The 23,670-nt window shown below is 50.6% G+C and overlaps 1 protein-coding gene across 3 annotated transcripts; it reads right to left on the reverse strand.

Annotated features, from left to right (window-relative positions):
* Positions 1–884: 884 nt before the first annotated feature.
* nsmf (NMDA receptor synaptonuclear signaling and neuronal migration factor) lies at positions 885–22,133 on the reverse strand. Of its 3 annotated transcripts, NM_001123437.1 has the most exons (16): positions 21,777–22,064; positions 12,485–12,546; positions 10,650–11,135; positions 10,451–10,526; positions 9,644–9,649; positions 8,194–8,262; positions 7,199–7,251; positions 7,011–7,100; positions 6,664–6,785; positions 6,469–6,552; positions 6,283–6,316; positions 6,021–6,091; positions 4,304–4,383; positions 4,116–4,218; positions 3,693–3,768; positions 2,260–2,661 (listed from the first exon to the last, which is right to left on the reverse strand). In NM_001123437.1, exons 1-16 carry the CDS (start codon positions 21,845–21,847, stop codon positions 2,564–2,566), a joined length of 1,581 nt encoding a protein of 526 aa, NP_001116909.1. In that variant the 5' UTR covers positions 21,848–22,064; the 3' UTR covers positions 2,260–2,563. The 3 variants fall into 3 exon arrangements, with proteins under 3 accessions (XP_031746054.1, XP_031746055.1, NP_001116909.1); XM_031890194.1 differs by lacking the exon at positions 8,194–8,262 and having other exon boundaries at positions 885–2,661; positions 21,777–22,133; XM_031890195.1 differs by lacking the exons at positions 8,194–8,262; positions 9,644–9,649 and having other exon boundaries at positions 885–2,661; positions 21,777–22,133.
* Positions 22,134–23,670: the final 1,537 nt, after the last annotated feature.

The raw sequence follows: 23,670 nt of genomic DNA on the forward strand, positions 1-23,670 counted from the left end.
TTAAGGCCAAAAAAAAAAACCAAAAACTTGAATGTCTGATATTTATTAAGGCCAAAAAAAACAAAAACTTGACTGTCTGGTATTTATTAAGGCCAAAAAAAACAAAAACTTGACTGTCTGGTATTTATTAAGGCCAAAACCCCCCCCCCCCCCAAAAACTTGAATGTCTGGTATTTATTAAGGAAAAAATAAAAACCCAAAAACTTGAATGTCTGGTATTTATTAAGGCCAAAAAAAAACCCAAAAACTTGAATGTCTGGTATTTATTAAGGCCAAAAAAACCCCCAAAAACTTGAATGTCTGGTATTTATTAAGGCCAAAAAAAACCCCAAAAACTTGAATGTCTGATATTTATTAAGGCCAAAAAAAACAAAAACTTGACTGTCTGGTATTTATTAAGGCCAAAAAAAAACCCCCCAAAAAACTTGAATGTCTGGTATTTATTAAGGAAAAAATAAAAACCCAAAAACTTGAATGTCTGGTATTTATTAAGGCCAACCCCCCCCCAAAAACGTGAATGTCTCGTATTTATTAAGGCAAAAAAAACCCCCCAAAAACTTGAATGTCTGGTATTTATTAAGGCCAAAAACCCCCCCAAAAACTTGAATGTCTGGTATTTATTAAGGCCAAAAAAAAACAAAAACTTGAATGTACAAGCCTCCAAGTTGCCCTCGGCAAAGCCGTATTTTCAATTCGAGGAATTCAAGTATTTTTATTCGAATTAATTTACCGTATTAATAAATAAGCCGGCATTCGAGTTTTTCGAATTAGAAAAAAAAACACTCCAATTTACAAACTTGGAAAATTGATAAATAAGCCCAAAAGTGTTTTTTTCTGCGGTAAACTCTGATATTTGATAAATCGTAGATTGTGGGTTTTTTTTTTTGAATTTGATGAATCTGCCCCTTGTTTTCTGGAGACAAAATGCCATAAATATGTGTTTAAAGCTAATCTGTTGACACAACGGCTGGTGATTGGGGGGTTGAGGTTAAGTACGACGCCCCCCATTGGCTTTTCTTATGGACCCCGTTGGGTCGAAGATGGGAACCATGAACAATGATACGAGTGGTATTTATCAAGGCACCAGTTCCATGTTAATGAAGTCACGTGACCCATTTTGTGCGGATGACCCTCAATCCACCTTGGAGACCCTCAACGGAGGCTTCTGGAGGAACCTAAAGCTAAAGGAGAAGTTCTAGATAAATTAGCCCAAGTCATAAGAACTGGACTGAAACAAACTACGACCGTGGCCCTCGGTCCTGTTGACTCGGCCAAACCTCTTTGACCATGAAATAAACCCGACAATGAGATGATGGAGCCCTACAAAGCCCGACCGCTCCGATATCGGGCAACGGCGTCTTCTACATCACCGGCGAATCCACACACAATATGAAAGAAGGGGGAGGAGTTTGACCTGGCTGCCTTAGCAAAAAATAAAACCTTAATTAGAAGGGAGACAGCACCGGTCGGAGGGTGGAAACGTCTAATTTATCGATAATTATAACGACCTATCAAACCTGAGCTCTGGTCTAAGGTAAAATAACATATGGCACGCCTTTATGGAGGCCGGTCTCCGTGTATATAGAAATAAATATATATTAGATATCGGTTACTGATTACATATAGACGTCCTATCGATGACTACGAAGCAGCATCTATGATATTGCGATGAGAAGTTCTAGGCTACTACTTGACCAAGCAGAGGACCATGGGACGTTGGACGTATGTACAGGTACCACCATCAATGAGTCCAGGTTGGGGTTGCTGGTGAAGATGTCCAACGACTGCGTCCCACGCGGACCCCCCCACTAAGAGTCTAACAATTTATTAGCGCTATTTGTACCTTGAAAAGAACAAAAAATTGCACTTATGCCCTAAGTGGACCTCACAAGAAAGCTACCCCCTCGGTAAGATATAGATATATACGTGTAGATACTGTTAATATCGCTATATATATATATAGATAATACTTCCACCCAGTAAGATTGCACTGCAGTGATTGGCTTTCACTCATCAATGGCTGAGAAGAACAAAAATGGCGCCATGGCTGATAATTCTTCATCATCATCATCATCATCATCATCAACTTCATCCAAGTGGAGATCAAAGGATCCCCCTGGTTTTGCTACAAATGTAAAAAGAGTTGAGTGATGTTCTTTGAAGGCTCCTCACGTGGTAGTGCAAGACGTTGCAGTGTTATTGTCCTAAGAAAACCTGAGCTTGAAAGTCTTGGACCCCGAAATATAGATCCTTTTTTTATTTTTTTTTACATATTTGCCCTGAATTGGTGAAGCTCAGTGGTGTGAAGGCTTCTCATTCCTGACCCTCGACGCTTGTCTTCTGGCTCGGCAAGCCTTCAAGCGACTTGACCCAACTGGCCAACCATAGAGAACGTCTTCTTCATTCGCCTCCATCGCTCCTGAGCCGATACGTTGGTTCTTCGTTCCTGAAGATCCAAATGGGCTCATCTCGCCACCGGTAAACAGCAAAAGAGTTACCCCCAAGAGGTGGCCTAATCCAGATACTTTGCCCCCTTTTTTTTTGAAGGGTCGTCTTCTTCGGCTCATAAAATATCATCATAGTCCAACAACTTGGAGTGCTGACGGGTCTTCCATAGACGGTACATCCGGAAATCAAAGTATCTCTCGATCAGTTGCTTTCCTGGAAGATGGAGTGGGGGAGAATGGAGAAGGGGGGGGCGGGGGGGTAAAAGTAGAGTTGGTTTTCAATCATGGTGGAACTTATTTTTTTACTCTACTCTGATATGCCTCTATGCTTTCCAGTTATCCCTTTCCTACAGTGTGTATAGCTTACTAAGTCCCTACTAAGGTGACCTACATCCCCCAAGACCAGTTGGCTCAGGGGCATCTACGATAAAGGTTGGCCCATTGACTATTGATGAGGACGAGTTACCTTTTCTGAGGTATCTAAAGACTGGACCCCAGTGTAGAATTAGAGATATAGTAAGGAGGCCAAAGAGAAGAAGATGTACTTAAGTTGGGCAAGGGCATCTCGAAGTCCTTTTGATGATCAGCTAAGCTTAGCGATGGTCATAGATTCTAGAACAGCGGTTCTCAACCTGTGGGTCGGGAGCCCTTTGGGGGTCCAATGACCCTTTCACAGGGGTCACCTAAGACCATCGGAAAACACATATTTCCGATGGTCTTAGGAACCGAGACACTGCTTCTCTATGGTTAGAGATATAATAAGGAGGCCAAAGAGAAGAAGATATACCTAAGTTAGGCAAGGGCATCTCAAAGTCCTTTTGATGATCAGCTAAGCTTAGCGATGGTCATACTTCTAGGGCAGCGATTCTCAACCTGTGGGTCGGGACCCCTTTGGGGGTCGAACGACCCATTCACAGGGGACATCTAAGACCATCGGAAGACACATATTTCTGATGGTCTTAGGAACCAAGACACCGCTCCTCTATGGTTGGGGGTCACCACAACATGAGGAACTGTATTAAGGGGTCGCGGCATTAGGAGGGTTGAGAACCACTAGAGAGTTTTAATTAGCCCCATCCACATATGATTAATGGTTGAATACTGGCACGTATGGACAACCCAACTGATATCTAATAGAACCTCTAGGGAGGATAACCTCACCCCGCCCAAAAATGACCCCAAACTCTATGATTCCAGACCTTTGACCAAGGTCCAGGTTGCCATAAGAGCTTGACTACCTCGTACCTTGTGCCGAAAGCTCAAGTGGAGACTTAAATTCCATCCGATGGGGGCTCATAAGGTTCTTCAGGTTCTGGAAGAGCTGAAAAGAGAAGTATTTGTTGAGAAGAAGCTTGGGGACAACCAAAGGTTTACAATTTAATCTTCTCACACGTTGTCCAACGTTGAAGAAATAATATGGGCGTGGCCATGGGTATCTGCTCGGTGGGATGGGCTACACATCAAGCAAGGGGGCTATAGGAACCTCAGGCATCTGGTTTCCCAGCTAATAGAAGGGAATTAGCCAATTATTTATGCTTGTGTGTCATTAAGCCTCCATGGTAACGAGCTAATTAAGAAGGATTTGCGTCTCTAAGGTCAAGGCAACATGGATACTGAGCAGAAAATAAGGCTTTATATCTTCTTTGTAGGCGTGGGCAATTCCCTCACCTTTTCCCCGTTGGGGTTCCCAAGCACGTAGCAGCCCATGATGTTAATGACGTTGGCTTCTGGATTCACTTTACTCATCAACCGACCCAGACGCTTCCAGAACCTGTGATTGGACCCAAGAGATTGACAATGAAGCAACCAACCCTAAGTCATTGGGGATTGGTTCTTTGGTAAAGACTGGGACTTACAGGATGAGATCTTCTTCTTTCTCCACTTTGGCAAATGTAGCAACTTTGTTCTTCAGTAGGTACAGATACCCTGGGCCACCCTGTGGGGGCAGAAGAGAGGCGGTCAGATAGTCCCCGGTGCATTTCATGCAGCCCAGGAGCAGGAAGTACAGAGAATCAGAGCTCTGTACCTGGGTAAGTACTGGGGGGAGATTGGATTCACTTACCCAGGGGGAGGTTCCTGCCTGACCATGGGAAAGAGAGCAGCCCAGGAGCAGGAAGTACAGAGAATCAGAGCTCTGTACCTGGGTAAGTACTGGGGGGAGATTGGATTCACTTACCCAGGGGGAGGTTCCTGCCTGACCATGGGAAAGAGAGCAGCCCAGGAGCAGGAAGTACAGAGAATCAGAGCTCTGTACCTGGGTAAGTACTGGGGGGAGATTGGATTCACTTACCCAGGTGGGGGGTTCCTGCCTGACCATGGGAAAGAGAGCAGCCCAGGAGCAGGAAGTACAGAGAATCAGAGCTCTGTACCTGGGTAAGTACTGGGGGGAGATTGGATTCACTTACCCAGGGGGAGGTTCCTGCCTGACCATGGGAAAGAGAGCAGCCCAGGAGCAGGAAGTACAGAGAATCAGAGCTCTGTACCTGGGTAAGTACTGGGGGGAGATTGGATTCACTTACCCAGGGGGAGGTTCCTGCCTGACCATGGGAAAGAGAGCAGCCCAGGAGCAGGAAGTACAGAGAATCAGAGCTCTGTACCTGGGTAAGTACTGGGGGGAGATTGGATTCACTTACCCAGGGGGGGGTTCCTGCCTGACCATGGGAAAGAGAGCAGCCCAGGAGCAGGAAGTACAGAGAATCAGAGCTCTGTACCTGGGTAAGTACTGGGGGGAGATTGGATTCACTTACCCAGGGGGGGTTCCTGTCTGACCATGGGAAAGAGAGCAGCCCAGGAGCAGGAAGTACAGAGAATCAGAGCTCTGTACCTGGGTAAGTACTGGGGGGAGATTGGATTCACTTACCCAGGTGGGGGGTTCCTGCCTGACCATGGGAAAGAGAGCAGCCCAGGAGCAGGAAGTACAGAGAATCAGAGCTCTGTACCTGGGTAAGTACTGGGGGGAGATTGGATTCACTTACCCAGGGGGAGGTTCCTGCCTGACCATGGGAAAGAGAGCAGCCCAGGAGCAGGAAGTACAGAGAATCAGAGCTCTGTACCTGGGTAAGTACTGGGGGGAGATTGGATTCACTTACCCAGGGGGAGGTTCCTGCCTGACCATGGGAAAGAGAGCAGCCCAGGAGCAGGAAGTACAGAGAATCAGAGCTCTGTACCTGGGTAAGTACTGGGGGGAGATTGGATTCACTTACCCAGGGGGGGTTCCTGTCTGACCATGGGAAAGAGAGCAGCCCAGGAGCAGGAAGTACAGAGAATCAGAGCTCTGTACCTGGGTAAGTACTGGGGGGAGATTGGATTCACTTACCCAGGGGGAGGTTCCGGCCTGACCATGGGAAAGAGAGCAGCCCAGGAGCAGGAAGTACAGAGAATCAGAGCTCTGTACCTGGGTAAGTACTGGGGGGAGATTGGATTCACTTACCCAGGGGGAGGTTCCTGCCTGACCATGGGAAAGAGAGCAGCCCAGGAGCAGGAAGTACAGAGAGTTGCAGTTTGCATTGCCAAGCTAAGGCTTTGATCGATCTGGACCTTTACAATAACCCTGCAGCACAACATGGCACCCACCTGGCAAAATATCAGCATCTCCCAGATCTTGCAGCCTTTGCGATATATATTGAGTTTCTTCTCGATTTCCTCTGCAAGACACGAGACAAGTCTTAAAGGTCTTCAGCATGGAATCCATTGCAGCCAATAACATCCTGAGACTATTTGCAATTGGTCCTTATTTTCTATTTCTTGTGCATTTCTGATTATTTAGCTTATTGCTTGGCCCCTCCCCAGTTAAGGCGGGGCTAGCCAATTATAACCACGCCCACAAACAACTCACCCAGAATGTCTTCGAAGGTGGCGTGTTCGTGATCCTGTGAAGCCAATGAGAGAAGGAAGGTTAGAGGGTTCCGTGACATCACCATGATGTAGGATGAGTGGGCGGGGAATCATTTGAGACTTATGACATCACAAGAAAGAATGTGGGCTTTCCCTATTGGTTAGAAACGGAGGGGGCAGTGCTTACATAGAGAATAGGGATGATGGAGGAGTCGTCTCTCCGGATGATGGTGGGAATGTACTCGGCTTTGGGGACTTTGGATGAAATCAGCTGAAAAGACAGAAGGAGACACCGGATCAGACAGCAGATCCCAGACTGGATCCAACCGATCCCATTGGCTGCAGGATCCAATAGAAGGACAGGGTCACACAATTCTCTTACCATTATCTTTGGGGGGATAAAATCGTCCCCCTCGCACGACTGGATTTCCATCTCCTTCTCTGCCTCCCAGTTGAAGTCGCATTCCTCGTTGAGAGCAGTGCAGGAATCCTGCAACTCATGGCCTGGGGGTGAGAAAACAAAATATAAATGTTAGCTTGCCCTTTATATGGGTCAGTCCATTCGGCTCGGGGATAGGGGTGCTACAAGTCAACATCATGGCATCTTGACGCCCCTTATTCGTCCCAAACAGTAAAACCCTTGTAGGGCCCCCCGAAACTTCGGGTAGGAGACATTCTGCCTATATTGCCCCCTAGAGCGCCCCCCAGCCCCAAGCAGTCTCGACTTACTTTCTCGAGAGTCGTGGATGGAGTCAATCTTGACCGGGGTGGGGTCACTCCAGGACCGGCTGAAGCTCCTCTCCCTGCGGTCAGCAAAGGCTGGAATACAGAGATACGGGGGGGGGGTTATTAATCATATAATTTCCAATCTGTACCCCCCATAGAATTCATGCAGAATATGAACCCCAAATCCTTACTTTGCGCCTTCACCCTCCGGCTGCCGACCATTCGTAGATGTTTGCGGAAATGTCTGAGGGCAGAAGAACAAATGGGGCTCAGAGTCGGGGGGGTTATAAGGAAATTGTAGAGATGCAGAATAGAGGGGGAAACATTGGACATTGAGATGGACGGGGGGACACGGGGTTTGGCCCTTTGTTTGGTCTGGCTGCCCCCCAATCCCCCGCGAATCCCCCCACTGCCGGCCGATGGCCCATAATTTGCGTCACTTACAAGTAATAAGTTTGCTCAGAGCCCACTGGACCCACCACCCAGCTACTAATGGACCCACCACCCAGCTACTGAAGGACCCACCACCCAGCTACTAATGGACCCACCACCCAGCTACTGAAGGACCCACCACCCAGCTACTAATGGACCCACCACCCAGCTACTGAAGGACCCACCACCCAGCTACTAATGGACCCACCACCCAACTACTGAAGGACCCACCACCCAGCTACTAATGGACCCACCACCCAGCTACTAATGGACCCACCACCCAACTACTAATGGACCCACCACCCAGCTACTGAAGGACCCACCACCCAACTACTAATGGACCCACCACCCAACTACTAATGGACCCACCACCCAACTACTAATGGACCCACCACCCAGCTACTGAAGGACCCACCACCCAACTACTAATGGACCCACCACCCAGCTACTGAAGGACCCACCACCCAACTACTAATGGACCCACCACCCAACTACTAATGGACCCACCACCCAACTACTAATGGACCCACCACCCAGCTACTAATGGACCCACCACCCAGCTACTGAAGGGCCCAACACCCAGCTACTATGGGGGAGCTCTGTATGGGGGAGCCCTGTATGGGGGGGCTCTGTATGGGGGGGCTCTGTATGGGGGAGCCCTGTATGGGGGGGCTCTGTATGGGGGGGCCCTGTATGGGTGAGCCCTGTATGGGGGGGCTCTGTATGGGGGAGCCCTGTATGGGGGAGCCCCTACCTCTGTATAACTGCTGCCGAATCATTCTCTCGCTTCCGTCTTTTCCTCTCCGCATACCCACGGAAGGCCCTGAGAAACCGTTTTGTGTCATTAACCAGGGGGCGGGGCTAAACATCGGTACCAATGGCAACAGACTTACTGAGCGCAAACACTGACGCAGATGGAGACACGATGGAGTCGGAAGCACAGCCAGACCAACACCCCAGGGCTGGGAATTCATACCCCTTATTTGCCCTCCTATGGGGCAACTCTAATATAGCCAGGGGCAAAGTAATCCCACAAACCAAATATCCTTATAATACATGAGTGATACTCAGAGTTCCCTGTATAACTCAGCCTGCAGCCTTGTGCCTTTATATGGGGGGCACAGAACCCCTCAGTGACTGCTAATATCCTTATCATTTACAGTAGGGGGTACATTATCCCTTATAATACATGAGTGATACTCAGAGTTCCCTGTATAACTCAGCCTGCAGCCTTGTGCCTTTATATGGGGGGCACAGAACCCCTCAGTGACTGCTAATATCCTTATCATTTACAGTAGGGGGTACATTATCCCTTATAATACATGAGTGATACTCAGAGTTCCCTGTAAAACTCAGCCTGCAGCCTTGTGCCTTTATATGGGGGGCACAGAACCCCTCAGTGACTGCTAATATCCTTATCATTTACAGTAGGGGGTACATTATCCCTTATAATACATGAGTGATACTCAGAGTTCCCTGTATAACTCAGCCTGCAGCCTTGTGCCTTTATATGGGGGGCACAGAACCCCTCAGTGACTGCTAATATCCTTATCATTTATAGTAGGGGGTACATTATCCCTTATAATACATGAGTGATACTCAGAGTTCCCTGTATAACTCAGCCTGCAGCCTTGTGCCTTTATATGGGCACAGAACCCCTCAGTGACTGCTAATATCCTTATCATTTACAGTAGGGGGTACATTATCCCTTATAATACATGAGTGATACTAATGTAACTCATTTATGTGCATTATTCTCCATAGGGCAGGGTGTAACAGTGGGGGGTGAGTACAATATAGGGGGGGGTTTCACCCCCTGTCAGTCTGTGAGACAGTTGCAGGGAGAGTACAGAGCAGCCATGCAGTTTCCCATTGGATATATATATATATATATAATACTGTATCACACACAGAGTTAAGAGCTTACAATCTGCTGACAGTGACAGTGGGGGGCAGGAGAGTCACCCCCAACCTTGTTATTCTACAGACAGATTTCATGGGAGTTTCTGGCAACCCTGTCATTAGCACGAGGGGTAGAATAATTGCCCCTGCTGGGGTAGAAAAAGTGCAGACACAATGTGAATAAACATGCGACTAAGTGACCAGTACATGCACATGAGCGGAAGGGTTGCGGGGGGTTGCGGGTGGTTTCGGGGTTACGGGGGGTTGTGGGGGGTTACGGGGGGGTTGCAGGGGGTACTTACGAGATACTGAACGGCAAGAATTGGAAGGAGAGACAAAAAGGCAAAGTCAGTATCCTGATAAAGCTATTGGGGTACATTCTACCCATTATACCCTCCCGGGGGGTAATTATGTACCATATAAACTAAAGGGCAATGATATGTATCCCCCCCCCGCCACAATCCAACTGGGTCAGAACCCTCTATTGAGCCCCAACTGCATGTTCTACCGTGACCCAGTTACCGTGGCAATTCCCCCGGGAGCCATGTTGGAGAACATTGTTTCCGCGTGAGTGGGGGAAGCGCCGAGGGAACCCGGACCTGATTCTGTCAGGCTCAATGGGCCTTCGTCTGCTCTAAATGCTTGTGTCAGCTCACTGGGCGAGACCCAGGTGTATGGGAGATGCCAGGGGCATTCTGGGATACTTTCCAGCTTCTACAGAGGGTTTTAGGAGGCCACAGTGAGGTTCTATCACCCAAGGCTGACTCCTGGCCTTCACAGCTGTCAAGAACCACTAAAGTCAATGGGCCTTCGGATCTGGGCCTGATTCTGTCAGACTCAATGGGCCTTCATCTGCTCTAAGTGCTTGTGTCAGCTCACTGGGCAAGACCCAGGTGTATGGGAGATGCCAGGGGCATTCTGGGCTCCTCTCCAGCTTCTAACTAGGTTTAAGGAGGCCACAATGAGGTTCTATCACCCAAGGCTGACTCCTGGTCTTCACAGCTGCCCACTAAAGTCAATGTCAGCCTGGGATTTCCTCCCCCCCACCCCCAGACCTGAAGCCTTAGAATGTTCTTCCAATAGGGGCGCCCAGTGCTGGTGGTACTCACGCTTGCATAGTTGTGGTGGCCGTCTGAAAGGTGAAGAGGTTCTCCTTGGGAAACCAAGTCTTGACGGGGACATCATCTGTGGATCAAAGACAAAGAGTAAGGTTGGGGGTAGAATCACAATCTAAGATAAAGTATACCCCCCACCTAACGGGCACAAGGATTCCGCCAGTAGGCTTATGGGATATGGTGGCAAACTCACCGGACACTCGGTCAATGCTGTACATTCGCTCGAGTTTCTTCCTGCGCCAACCGGACTCGCTGGCCTGGTGCTGCTCCAGATCAAAGGAGTGTTGGGTGGGCACGGTGAGCCGGGTACAAGTGGGGCATTCCTTAGAGTTCTGCCTGCTGCCTGACCAGCTCTTACACGGCCGGGTGATGTTATGGGCACTGCCCGAGCTCTGCAAGGGATGATGGTGATGATGATGATGGTGGGAATGGTGGTGCCGCTCCTCGCGTCCGTCCTTCATCACCACCAGCTCCATGCTGTCACTCTCGTGGTCGGAGAGCATTGGCCTCTCCCCGGAGATGGTGTAGACCAAAGGCTTGGACCCCTCGCCGGGCAACTTCTCCCCACGTTCTTCAGAGAAACTCCGATCCAGTTTGCTGTCGGAGAGGGAGGAGAGGCGCCGCTTGTGTTGGGAGGCCGGGAGCATCTCCGGGGAATCCTCTTGGACAAGGAGGTGATCTAGGCACAGAGATGGGGCACAATAAATACCCCCACCGGCTCTGGGCATCTCATTGGGTAGCCTGGACATCTAATTGGGTAGCCTGGCCATCTCATTGGGTAGCCTGGGCATCTCATTGGGTAGCCTGGGCATCTTATTGGGTAGCCTGGGCATCTCATTGGGTAGCCTGGGCATCTAATTAGGTAGCCTGGGCATCTCGCCCAACTGGTAACCACTACATAACTGGGCTTTCCAAGCAGCTTGGGGCAATGGGAGCAGTCTCAGCACGTGTAGGGGTATTTATAGCAAAGGGGCGGAGTTAATTGTTAATTAGGGTTGGCTTCTGACATCACTGCCAACCAACGCTCCAATAGGAATCAGTGCTTCAGATAAAGGGATGTGATTGGCTGTGAGGCAGCGATCAATGGGGCAAACGTTTAAAAACCAGCCAATCAGCTGGAATTCAGTCTGTGCTGAGTGCGGTCAGATACATTTGTTTGGCTAATTAATTACTTGTAACGAGCTCTCAATGTGTTGGGAACATGGGGCCATTTTATTGGCTTATTCCCCCCTAGTCTGTCCCTTCCCCTATCTACCTAAAGAGCTCAGGCTTAACAACACCCCCCCAGTACTGCTTTATGTCTGTCCCATCTAATCTGTCCCATCTAGTCTGTCCCTTCCCCTATCTACCTAAAGAGCTCAGGCTTAACAACACCCCCCCAGTACTGCCTTATGTCTGTCCCATCTAATCTGTCCCTTCCCCTATCTACCTAAAGAGCTCAGGCTTAACAACACCCCCCCCCCCCCCCAGTACTGCCTTATGTCTGTCCCATCTAGTCTGTCCCTTCCCCTATCTACCTAAAGAGCTCAGGCTTAACAACCCCCCCCCCCCATATGACCGGGGTATATAAGGTTCCTGTAGGAGAATGCTGATTGGCACTAAACCTTCCCGGCGCCAATATCTATTTAATGGCACTTTGGGGCCCCATTCTGGGCCGCGCTCGGCAGAACTGCGCCCATTTGCATTCTGGGAGCACAAAGCTGCCATTGTGAGTTGCGCGTTGGGGTCGGGCCCAGACGCAAATAACGGTTTTTCGGGACCTAATTACTCGTTTCAATCAGCGAAGGCGGCGGGATTGTGGGATGGGCCCCGCTGGGCGGCAGATAATGAAGGAAACAGTTCAGAGTAATTACCCTTAATAACCAGCGGCCCCCAGTGCCCCCCACATACAGTGCCTTTATATAGGAACCTGCCATCTGCTCTAATGTATCTTACACCCGTCTGAGACCTTGGCACCAGGTGTTAAAGGGGAAGTACAACGTCCCAACTGCAATTTCACATTTTTTGTAAATTCTGTGATTGGCTCACCTGATCCGTTCCTGCTGTCTGGGTGGTTCTGCGAGAGATACTCCCCGAAAGCCCGAGCCGCTCTGTTGGTTCCGTCCCCCACGGAGAGAAAATAGGGAGAGAGAAATGAGCGTTATACAGAGAAGGAATGTTCTGGGCACACAATAAGCTGTACCCCCATACTGTACTGTCTAAGGGAAACACTATGGCACCCCCTACCCATATGTATAAATACAAATATACAGAGAGGGAATGTTCTGGGCACACAATAAGCTGTACCCCCATACTGTACTGTCTAAGGGAAACACTATGGCACCTCCTACCCATATGTATAAATACAAATATACAGAGAGGGAATGTTCTGGGCACACAATAAGCTGTACCCCCATACTGTACTGTCTAAGGGAAACACTATGGCACCCCCTACCCATATGTATAAATACAAATATACAGAGAAGGAATGTTCTGGGCACACAATAAGCTGTACCCCCATACTGTACTGTCTAAGGGAAACACTATGGCACCCCCTACCCATATGTATAAATACAAATATACAGAGAAGGAATGTTCTGGGCACACAATAAGCTGTACCCCCATACTGTACTGTCTAAGGGAAACACTATGGCACCCCCTACCCATATGTATAAATACAAATATACAGAGAAGGAATGTTCTGGGCACACAATAAGCTGTACCCCCCATACTGTACTGTCTAAGGGAAACACTATGGCACCCCCTACCCATATGTATAAATACAAATATACAGAGAGGGAATGTTCTGGGCACACAATAAGCTGTACCCCCATACTGTACTGTCTAAGGGAAACACTATGGCACCCCCTACCCATATGTATAAATACAAATATACAGAGAGGGAATGTTCTGGGCACACAATAAGCTGTACCCCCATACTGTACTGTCTGAGGGAAACACTATGGCACCCCCTACCCATATGTATAAATACAAATATACAGAGAGGGAATGTTCTGGGCACACAAGTATTCAATTCTCACTGTTTCCTGGGAAATAAATGAAGGAGAAAAGCTGCTTACAAAGAGGGTATTTGTTCTATTTTAATATGTACATTATCTGGATTGGATTTGCTGAAAACCATCTGTGCCTAAAACATTATTAAAAAGGGAATAAAGGCGCAGACTACTATATAAACAGGGCGGCCTAGTGATGTCTGTACACAGGATAATGAAAGGATAAGTCTCGGATATTAAGTTGCTGCCAGTTTTTCTCTTTGATTTCCAGCCCCTTCCCCCCCCCCCCTAACTGGCCTTCAGGCTGGGCCCCCTTAGCCCATAACAAGGTTACAGATATATAGAAACATTGGGGTAACAGTCACCCTGCTATAGTTCCAGGGGTACCCAGGGCACAAATAAGCACTCACCCCAAATCCCCCCCTAACTGGCCTTCAGGCTGGGCCCCCTTAGCCCATAACAAGGTTACAGATATATAGAAACATTGGGGTAACAGTCACCCCACTATAGTTCCAGGGGTACCCAGGGCACAAATAAGCACTCACCCCAAATCCCCCCCTAACTGGCCTTCAGGCTGGGCCCCCTTAGCCCATAACAAGGTTACAGATATATAGAAACAATGGGGTAACAGTCACCCCGCTATAGTTCCAGGGGTACCCAGGGCACAAGCACTCACCCCAAATCCCCCCCTAACTGGCCTTCAGGCTGGGCCCCCTTAGCCCATAACAAGGTTACAGATATATAGAAACATTGGGGTAACAGTCACCCCGCTATAGGTCCAGGGGTACCCAGGGCACAAATACCCACTCACCCCAAATCCCCCCCTAACTGGCCTTCAGGCTGGGCCCCCTTAGCCCATAACAAGGTTACAGATATATAGAAACATTGGGGTAACAGTCACCCCACTATAGTTCCAGGGGTACCCAGGGCACAAATAAGCACCCCAAATCCCCCCCTAACTGGCCTTCAGGCTGGGCCCCCTTAGCCCATAACAAGGTTACAGATATATAGAAACATTGGGGTAACAGTCACCCCGCTATAGTTCCAGGGGTACCCCGGGCACAAATAAGCACTCACCCCAAATCCCCCCCTAACTGGCCTTCAGGCTGGGCCCCCTTAGCCCATAACAAGGTTACAGATATATAGAAACATTGGGGTAACAGTCACCCTGCTATAGTTCCAGGGGTACCCAGGGCACAAATAAGCACTCACCCCAAATCCCCCCTAACTGGCCTTCAGGCTGGGCCCCCTTAGCCCATAACAAGGTTACAGATATATAGAAACATTGGGGTAACAGTCACCCCACTATAGTTCCAGGGGTACCCAGGCACAAATAAGCACTCACCCCAAATCCCCCCCTAACTGGCCTTCAGGCTGGGCCCCCTTAGCCCATAACAAGGTTACAGATATATAGAAACATTGGGGTAACAGTCACCCCACTATAGTTCCAGGGGTACCCAGGGCACAAATAAGCACTCACCCCAAATCCCCCCTAACTGGCCTTCAGGCTGGGCCCCCTTAGCCCATAACAAGGTTACAGATATATAGAAACAATGGGGTAACAGTCACCCCGCTATAGTTCCAGGGGTACCCAGGGCACAAGCACTCACCCCAAATCCCCCCCTAACTGGCCTTCAGGCTGGGCCCCCTTAGCCCATAACAAGGTTACAGATATATAGAAACATTGGGGTAACAGTCACCCCGCTATAGGTCCAGGGGTACCCAGGGCACAAATACCCACTCACCCCAAATCCCCCCCTAACTGGCCTTCAGGCTGGGCCCCCTTAGCCCATAACAAGGTTACAGATATATAGAAACATTGGGGTAACAGTCACCCCACTATAGTTCCAGGGGTACCCAGGGCACAAATAAGCACTCACCCCAAATCCCCCCCTAACTGGCCTTCAGGCTGGGCCCCCTTAGCCCATAACAAGGTTACAGATATATAGAAACATTGGGGTAACAGTCACCCCGCTATAGTTCCAGGGGTACCCCGGGCACAAATAAGCACTCACCCCAAATCCCCCCCTAACTGGCCTTCAGGCTGGGCCCCCTTAGCCCATAACAAGGTTACAGATATATAGAAACATTGGGGGGTAACAGTCACCCTGCTATAGTTCCAGGGGTACCCAGGGCACAAATAAGCACTCACCCCAAATCCCCCCCTAACTGGCCTTCAGGCTGGGCCCCCTTAGCCCATAACAAGGTTACAGATATATAGAAACATTGGGGTAACAGTCACCCTGCTATAGTTCCAGGGGTACCCAGGGCACAAGCACTCACCCCAAATCCCCCCCTAACTGGCCTTCAGGCTGGGGCCCCCTTAGCCCATAACAAGGTTACAGATATATAGAAACATTGGGGTAACAGTCACCCCGCTATAGTTCCAGGGGTACCCAGGGCACAAATAAGCACTCACCCCAAATCCCCCCCTAACTGGCCTTCAGGCTGGGCCCCCTTAGCCCATAACAAGGTTACAGATATATAGAAACATTGGGGTAACAGTCACCCCGCTATAGTTCCAGGGGTACCCAGGGTACAAATAAGCACTCACCCCAAATCCCCCCCTAACTGGCCTTCAGGCTGGGCCCCCTTAGCCCATAACAAGGTTACAGATATATAGAAACATTGGGGTAACAGTCACCCCGCTATAGTTCCAGGGGTACCCAGGGCACAAGCACTCACCCCAAATCCCCCCCTAACTGGCCTTCAGGCTGGGCCCCCTTAGCCCATAACAAGGTTACAGATATATAGAAACATTGGGGTAACAGTCACCCCGCTATAGTTCCAGGGGTACCCAGGGCACAAATAAGCACTCACCCCAAATCCCCCCCTAACTGGCCTTCAGGCTGGGCCCCCTTAGCCCATAACAAGGTTACAGATATATAGAAACATTGGGGTAACAGTCACCCCGCTATAGTTCCAGGGGTACCCAGGGCACAAATAAGCACCCCAAATCCCCCCTAACTGGCCTTCAGGCTGGGCCCCCTTAGCCCATAACAAGGTTACAGATATATAGAAACATTGGGGTAACAGTGACCCCGCTATAGTTCCAGGGGTACCCAGGGCACAAATAAGCACTCACCCCAAATCCCCCCCTAACTGGCCTTCAGGCTGGGCCCCCTTAGCCCATAACAAGGTTACAGATATATAGAAACATTGGGGTAACAGTCACCCCGCTATAGTTCCAGGGGTACCCCATAATAAGTCTGTTCTACTGAGTGTTTACTTCCCCTTTATACATATTAATTACAGATACAAATGAATGCCCCAATGAGCAGCCCCCCAGCAGCAGGAAATCTGTTCCTGATTGGTTCGGGGGCGCTTATACTCAATCACCGCTAGATGGCGCTCTATTCCCTAAAATAAAAGCAAAAGTGCAAAGCCAGTGTGTTAACCCTTCCCTGCCCTCCTCCCAGTCTGCTCCCTATAGAAGCTTTTGCCTTGTACTACATTTCCCAGCAGCCCCAGCTGTTTCCCCCCATAGTGATAAGCATTTAAGATAGAGAGACTGGTAGCCGGGCTGGTTTTAAAACCAACTTCTACCCCTTTCCTGGTATATGGATGTTTATAGGGGATATTGTACCCCCTATCATGAGTGATAAGGATATTAGAAGTAGTGGTAGATTAAGTGCCAGTTTGGGGAACAGACCTCGGTGCCTCACAATAAACTCTCCCACGCAGGATAATTTAGTGGGTGGCACGGAGCCAGCCTGGGCTTGGGCAGGTTTGGGCAGGGTGCCCGCTGAGTGATAGGAAGCCGTGCCAAGGCCGGACTGGCACAATCTGCCTCTTGGCACTGCCCCGCTCCCAGGCTTTGTGCTTTCTCAGAAGGGAACATTGGTACGTGGGAGAGAAAACCGGGGGCGGCAGTGGGACCATAGACTTGGGCCCCCAATGGGTGGGTATAAGGATTTATGGGGTTGCTTGAGTGCATATAAGGGGGGACTGGGAAAATGAGTGTGAGTCCATCTATGTGAGTGCCTGGGAATGTGAGTGTGAGTGCCTGGGAATGTGAGTGTGAGTGCCTGGGAATGTGAGTGCCTGGGAATGTGAGTGTGAGTGCCTGGGAATGTGAGTGGCCTGGGAATGTGAGTGTGGAGTGCCTGGGAATGTGAGTGTGAGTGCCTGGGAATGTGAGTGCCTGGGAATGTGAGTGAGTGCCTGGGAATGTGAGTGCCTGGGAATGTGAGTGTGAGTGCCTGGGAATGTGAGTGCCTGGGAATGTGAGTGCCTGGGAATGTGAGTGTGAGTGCCTGGGAATGTTAGTGTGAGTGCCTGGGAATGTGAGTGTGAGTGCATCTATGTGAGTGTGAGTGCCTGGGAATGTGAGTGTGAGTGCATCTATGTGAGTGTGAGTGCCTGGGAATGTGAGTGTGAGTGCCTGGGAATGTGAGTGTGAGTGCCTGGGAATGTGAGTGTATCTATGTGAGTGCAAGCTCTTGGGACAAGGCATTGAGCTCCCACATTTCAGTTCTTCCCCCACAGCCGGGCATTGTTCCCCCGCACGGTGCCACATGGGTGCCCAGGGCCGTATTATATAGTGATAATGGGCACAACATGGGCCCCCCGCACCCCACATCAGTGAGACCCCCTGTTGTGGGAACCCCAAGCTGTGACCTTGGCTGAACGACCTTGACATTGGGTATAAAGGTGCCACTGCCCATCTCATTGCCCATTAATGCCCGTATTGTGCCACAGGCCGCCCCTCCGCAGGCTTATTTAGCGGTTTAGCTTTGCCTTTAGTGCCGGATACAGTCGGGGCCCAATCCCATTAGTTCAGTTTTTGGCGCCGTTTAATGACCCGCCATGATCTGCCCCTCGGCACTAGTCCTGAATTTACTGCCTCCGGGGGCATTTTTGGGGCACCTCGTTGCCTCTACGCAGCATTGGCGAGGGCAGATGTAACGGAGACGCCGTCGCTTTAAATGTCATAAACGTCTCGAACCGACGACCTTCTGGGTTAATCGACCCCGGGGGTCGCGATACAATTTGCCCCTATTACCCCAGCTGGCAAGGGAAGGGGGTGATTCCATGTGTGGGGGGTATCAGTACCCGCTGGGTCCTGTTATTATTATCCTATAAGAACCATTGTACAGCGCTGCGGGGTATGTTGGCGCTTTATAAATAAATGTTAATAATAATAATGTTCCCCTGGCAGGACCGGACACCGCCCAGGCACGTGCCCCCGGGGTCTCGCCCTGTAACCTTGGCAACAGTTCCCCCCGGCCGGACCCCCAGGCCCCCAGAGGGGGCTGCACCTATTACTGGCACTTACACATTATACTGATATTATTTACACCCGGACCGGCCCCACAATTCCCAGCAGCCCCTTCAGCATTTTATATTATTCCCAGAAATCTCTGGTTAAAAAGGGCACAGTAAGGGGGTACAGTAAGGGGGCACAGTAAGGGGGCACAGTAAGGGGGCACAGTAAGGGGGCACAGTAAGGGGGTACAGTAAAGGGGGTGCGGTAAGGGGGCACAGTAAGGGGGCACAGTAAGGGGGTACAGTAAGGGGGTGCGGTAAGGGGGCACAGTAAGGGGGTACAGTAGGGGGCACAGTAAGGGGGCACAGTAAGGGGGTACAGTAAGGGGTGCGGTAAGGGGGCACAGTAAGGGGGCACATAAGGGGGTACAGTAAGGGGGCGGTAAGGGGGCACAGTAAGGGGGCACAGTAAGGGGTACAGTAAGGGGCCACAGTAAGGGGGCCACAGTAAGGGGGCACAGTAAGGGGGTGCGGTAAGGGGGCACAGTAAGGGGGCACAGTAAGGGGTACAGTAAGGGCGTGCGGTAAGGGGGGTACAGTAAGGGGGCACAGTAAGGGGGTACAGTAAGGGGGTGCGGTAAGCGGGGTACAGTAAGGGGGCCACAGTAAGGGGGTACAGTAAGGGGGCACAGTAAGGGGGCACTGTAAGGGGGCACTGTAAGGGGGTGCGGTAAGCGGGGGTATGGTAAGGGGGGCAACAGTAAGGGGGTACAGTAAGGGGTACATTAAGGGGCACAGTAAGGGGCACTGTAAGGGGGTGCGGTAAGGGGGTAAGGGCACAGTAAGGGGGCACAGTAAGGGGGTACAGTAAGGGGGCACAGTAAGGGGGTACAGTAAGGGGGCACAGTAAGGGGGTACAGTAAGGGGGCATGGTAAGGGGGTATGGTAAGAGGGCACAGTAAGGGGGCACAGTAAGGGGGTACAGTAAGGGGGCACAGTAAGGGGGTACAGTAAGGGGGCATTGGTAAGGGGGGTATGGTAAGAGGGCACAGTAAGGGGGCACAGTAAGGGGGTACAGTAAGGGGGCACAGTAAGGGGGTACAGTAAGGGGCCACAGTAAGGGGGTACAGTAAGGGGGCACAGGAAGGGGGTACGGTAAGGGGGTACAGTAAGGGGGTACAGTAAGGGAGCACAGTAAGGGGGCACGGTAAGGGGGCACAGTAAGGGGGTACAGTAAGGTGGCACAGTAAGGGGGCACAGTAAGGGGGTACAGTAAGGGGGCACAGGAAGGGGGTACGGTAAGGGGGTACAGTAAGGGGGTACAGTAAGGGAGCACAGTAAGGGGGCACAGTAAGGGGGCACAGTAGGGGGGCACAGTAAGGGGGTACAGTAAGGGGGCACAGTAAGGGGGTACAGTAAGGGGGCACAGTAAGGGGGCAACACAGCCTTGTTCTGTAGGTGCCCGAGATGTTTGCTCTTCGCTCGGCTCCGTGCCCCCAGGGGGGTAGATTTATTATATGTTGGCACCGTGCAATTACCCTGCAATAATGAGGCTGCACCGTGTTCCCTCTCAGGTCCCTCTGGGGCAGGGGCTGTGCCCGGGGCAGACTGGCATCAAGGTTGTTATTAAGGACTCGGCTGCCACTTAGGGGTATAACCAACCCATGGGGGGCAGGATTGGCAGCGGGGGGGCAATAATAACAAGTGGAAGTACTATACATTTCTAATAAAGGCCAGCAGGTCCCTGACCCACAGAGCTGACACTCCAGCTATATACACATATAATGTATGAAACGTATCACTGCTAGAGGAAAGCGTGCCCCCCATGGCAACATTATTCTACGGTACCAGATGGACCCTGCCAACCACTTATGGCTGGTACTGGTACTGATCCATTGAAATAAAGTAAAGGCTCAGCTATGGAGGGTACAGATGCCCTTGGCTGTGGCAGATGTTAGGTTGGTACCTGCCGGTGCCCAGTTGGTGGGGGGGGGGGCAGATAGAGCCGGGGATGATAGGGAGCAGACAACGACTTTATCCGGATTCTACAGTAGACAGGAGCACCCACAGATACAACTGGGGCACCCACAGATACAACTGGGGCACCCACAGATACAACTGGGGCACCCACAGATACAACTGGGGCACCCACAGATACAACTGGGGCACCCACAGATACAACTGGGGCACCCACAGATACAACTGGGGCACCCACAGATACAACTGGGGCACCCACAGATATAACAAGGGCACCCACAGATACAACTGGAGCACCAACAGCAGACAGGGGCACCCACAGATACAACTGGGGCACCCACAGATACAACTGGGGCACCCACAGCAGACAGGGGCACCCACAGATATAACAAGGGCACCCACAGATATAACAAGGGCACCCACAGCAGACAGGGGCACCCACAGCAGACAGGGGCACCCACAACAGACAGGGGCACCCACAGTAGACAGGGGCACCCACAGCAGACAGGGGCACCCACAGATATCACAAGGGCACCCACAGCAGACAGGGGCACCAACAACAGACAGGGGCACCCACAGCAGACAGGGGCACCAACAACAGACAGGGGCACCCACAGATATAACAGGGGCACCCACAGCAGACAGGAGAACCCACAACAGACAGGGGCACCCACAGCAAACAGGGGCACCCACAGATATAACAGGGGCACCCACAGAAGACAGGAGAACCCAAAACAGACAGGGGCACCCACAGCAAACAGGGGCACCCACAGATATAACAGGGGCACCCACAGCAGACAGGAGAACCCACAACAGACATGGGCACCCACAGAAAACAGGGGCACCCACAGATATAACAGGGGCACCCACAGCAGACAGGAGAACCCACAACAGACAGTGGCACCCACAACAGACAGGGGCACCCACAGCAGACAGGGGCACCAACAACAGACAGGGGCACCCACAGATATAACAGGGGCACCCAAAGCAGACAGGGGCACTGAAAGGAGATAGGGGCACCCACAGATATAACTGGGGCAACAGGATAATATTTATTGCCCCAATAATATCTAACTTGGCATCTTCTGGCTGCCTGGCAGTGCCACCCCCCATACCCCAGTGCCCCCCCCCAGCTCACTCACCGAACTTTGGCCGCTACATTGGAGATGGGGTCATTTCTCAGCGCTTTCCTCTTGGAGACGGCTGTGCCCATCCTCGGTTGGAGAGGGGGTTTGGGAACACATCCGACCTGCCCAGGAAGTAGATGCCCGTGTATTAAATGGAGGAGGTGGGTGGGGGGTAGAAAGGTGCCCTTGGGTGGGTGCCCTTCCCTGGAATCCGGCACCAGGTGTGATGCTGGGGAGACAATGGGGGCTGTTAGTAGCGCTGCAGGCTGCAGAGCATTCTGTGTGAGCTGCTCTCTCTCCGCTTCCCTCTCATTGATCTGCTGCAGGAGGGAGGGGGAGTGCAACTGCTGTCTCTCTCGCACTCTCGCACTCTCGCACTCTCGCACTCTCACACTCAGGAAGCACAAGCCTTGTTTGGGCAAAGGATGCCTTTCCTCCTCTTCCTCCTCCAATGGGTGCGCTGACATCACGAGAGGCTCGGAGAGGAGAGTGCTAAGGAGGAGACAGCTAGCAATTAGATGGAACTGATAGGAACTAAGGTCTGATGTCTCAGGGAACCCAACTCTTCTACTGTATCAGCAGGGAACCCAACTCTTCTACTGTATCAGCAGGGAACCCAACTCTTCTACTGTATCAGCAGGGAACCCAACTCTTCTACTGTATCAGCAGGGAACCCAACTCTTCTACTGTATCAGCAGGGAAAGTGATGCCCTATAGGGTTACTATGAGAAAAAGGAACATTAGGAAGAAGCGCTGGTCTCAGACAAGTCGGAGGCTCACACGGCGTTGGTTAGAGGAGGTGGAGAAACATTCCATGTACAGATACAGATACAGGCGTTTCCCCCAGTGGTTTATGGGGCTATTTTTCTGAGGAACAAGGGAAAGAAATCTCCATGCGATGGTTACGAATCCTTTTTATGCCTCCCCTACTGGAACATGTGTATCCAGATACAGTGCGCAGACTGGGGGCCCATCTGCTTTCCTGGGGCCAGAACCATCAGCCAATCAGCTCTAACCCCCAGGGAGGGCAAGTCAGGTGCAAAAACTGTCTGTTAGTGTCATTAGCCATCGGGATGATTGTCAGTCTGGAAAGGTCAGATGGGCTTCTCCTGTGTATAATGCACCCCCATTGGGCACATACGGGGGGCCCTCCAGCACCGCAAGCATCACATGTCACAGCCAATTAGGCTCACACATCTCTCCCATCAGGCTTATGGGCAATTACCCTTTGGTTCTGGACTGTTGCAGTTTTGTATCTTTATATGGGCACAGATCAACTCAGTGACTGCTAATATCCTTATCATTTACAGTAGGGGGTACATTATCCCTTATAATACATGAGTGATACTCAGAGTTCCCTGTATAACTCAGCCTGCAGCCTTGTGCCTTTATATGGGGGGCACAGAACCCCTCAGTGACTGCTAATATCCTTATCATTTACAGTAGGGGGTACATTATCCCTTATAATACATGAGTGATACTCAGAGTTCCCTGTATAACTCAGCCTGCAGCCTTGTGCCTTTATATGGGGGGCACAGAACCCCTCAGTGACTGCTAATATCCTTATCATTTACAGTAGGGGGTACATTATCCCTTATAATACATGAGTGATACTCAGAGTTCCCTGTATAACTCAGCCTGCAGCCTTGTGCTTTATATGGGGGGCACAGAACCCCTCAGTGACTGCTAATATCCTTATCATTTACAGTAGGGGGTACATTATCCCTTATAATACATGAGTGATACTCAGAGTTCCCTGTATAACTCAGCCTGCAGCCTTGTGCCTTTATATGGGGGGCACAGAACCCCTCAGTGACTGCTAATATCCTTATCATTTACAGTAGGGGGTACATTACCCCTTATAATACATGAGTGATACTCAGAGCTCCCTGTATAACTCAGCCTGTAG

Source organism: Xenopus tropicalis, chromosome 8, assembly GCF_000004195.4.
Source record: "Xenopus tropicalis strain Nigerian chromosome 8, UCB_Xtro_10.0, whole genome shotgun sequence".
NCBI classification, from domain to species: Eukaryota; Metazoa; Chordata; class Amphibia; order Anura; family Pipidae; genus Xenopus; species Xenopus tropicalis.

What these genes read in the sequence shown, in the direction of transcription:
- nsmf (NM_001123437.1), bottom strand. Translation starts at nt 21,847, where the DNA reads ATGGGCACAGCCGTCTCCAAGAGGAAAGCGCTGAGAAATGACCCCATC. An exon ending in CAGCATTGACCGAGTGTCCG is followed by an intron (nt 10,527 to 10,649) that starts GTGAGTTTGCCA and finishes TTTGATCCACAG; the next exon opens with ATGATGTCCCCGTCAAGACT. An exon ending in CCGGAGGGTGAAGGCGCAAA is followed by an intron (nt 7,101 to 7,198) that starts GTAAGGATTTGG and finishes TCTGTATTCCAG; the next exon opens with CCTTTGCTGACCGCAGGGAG.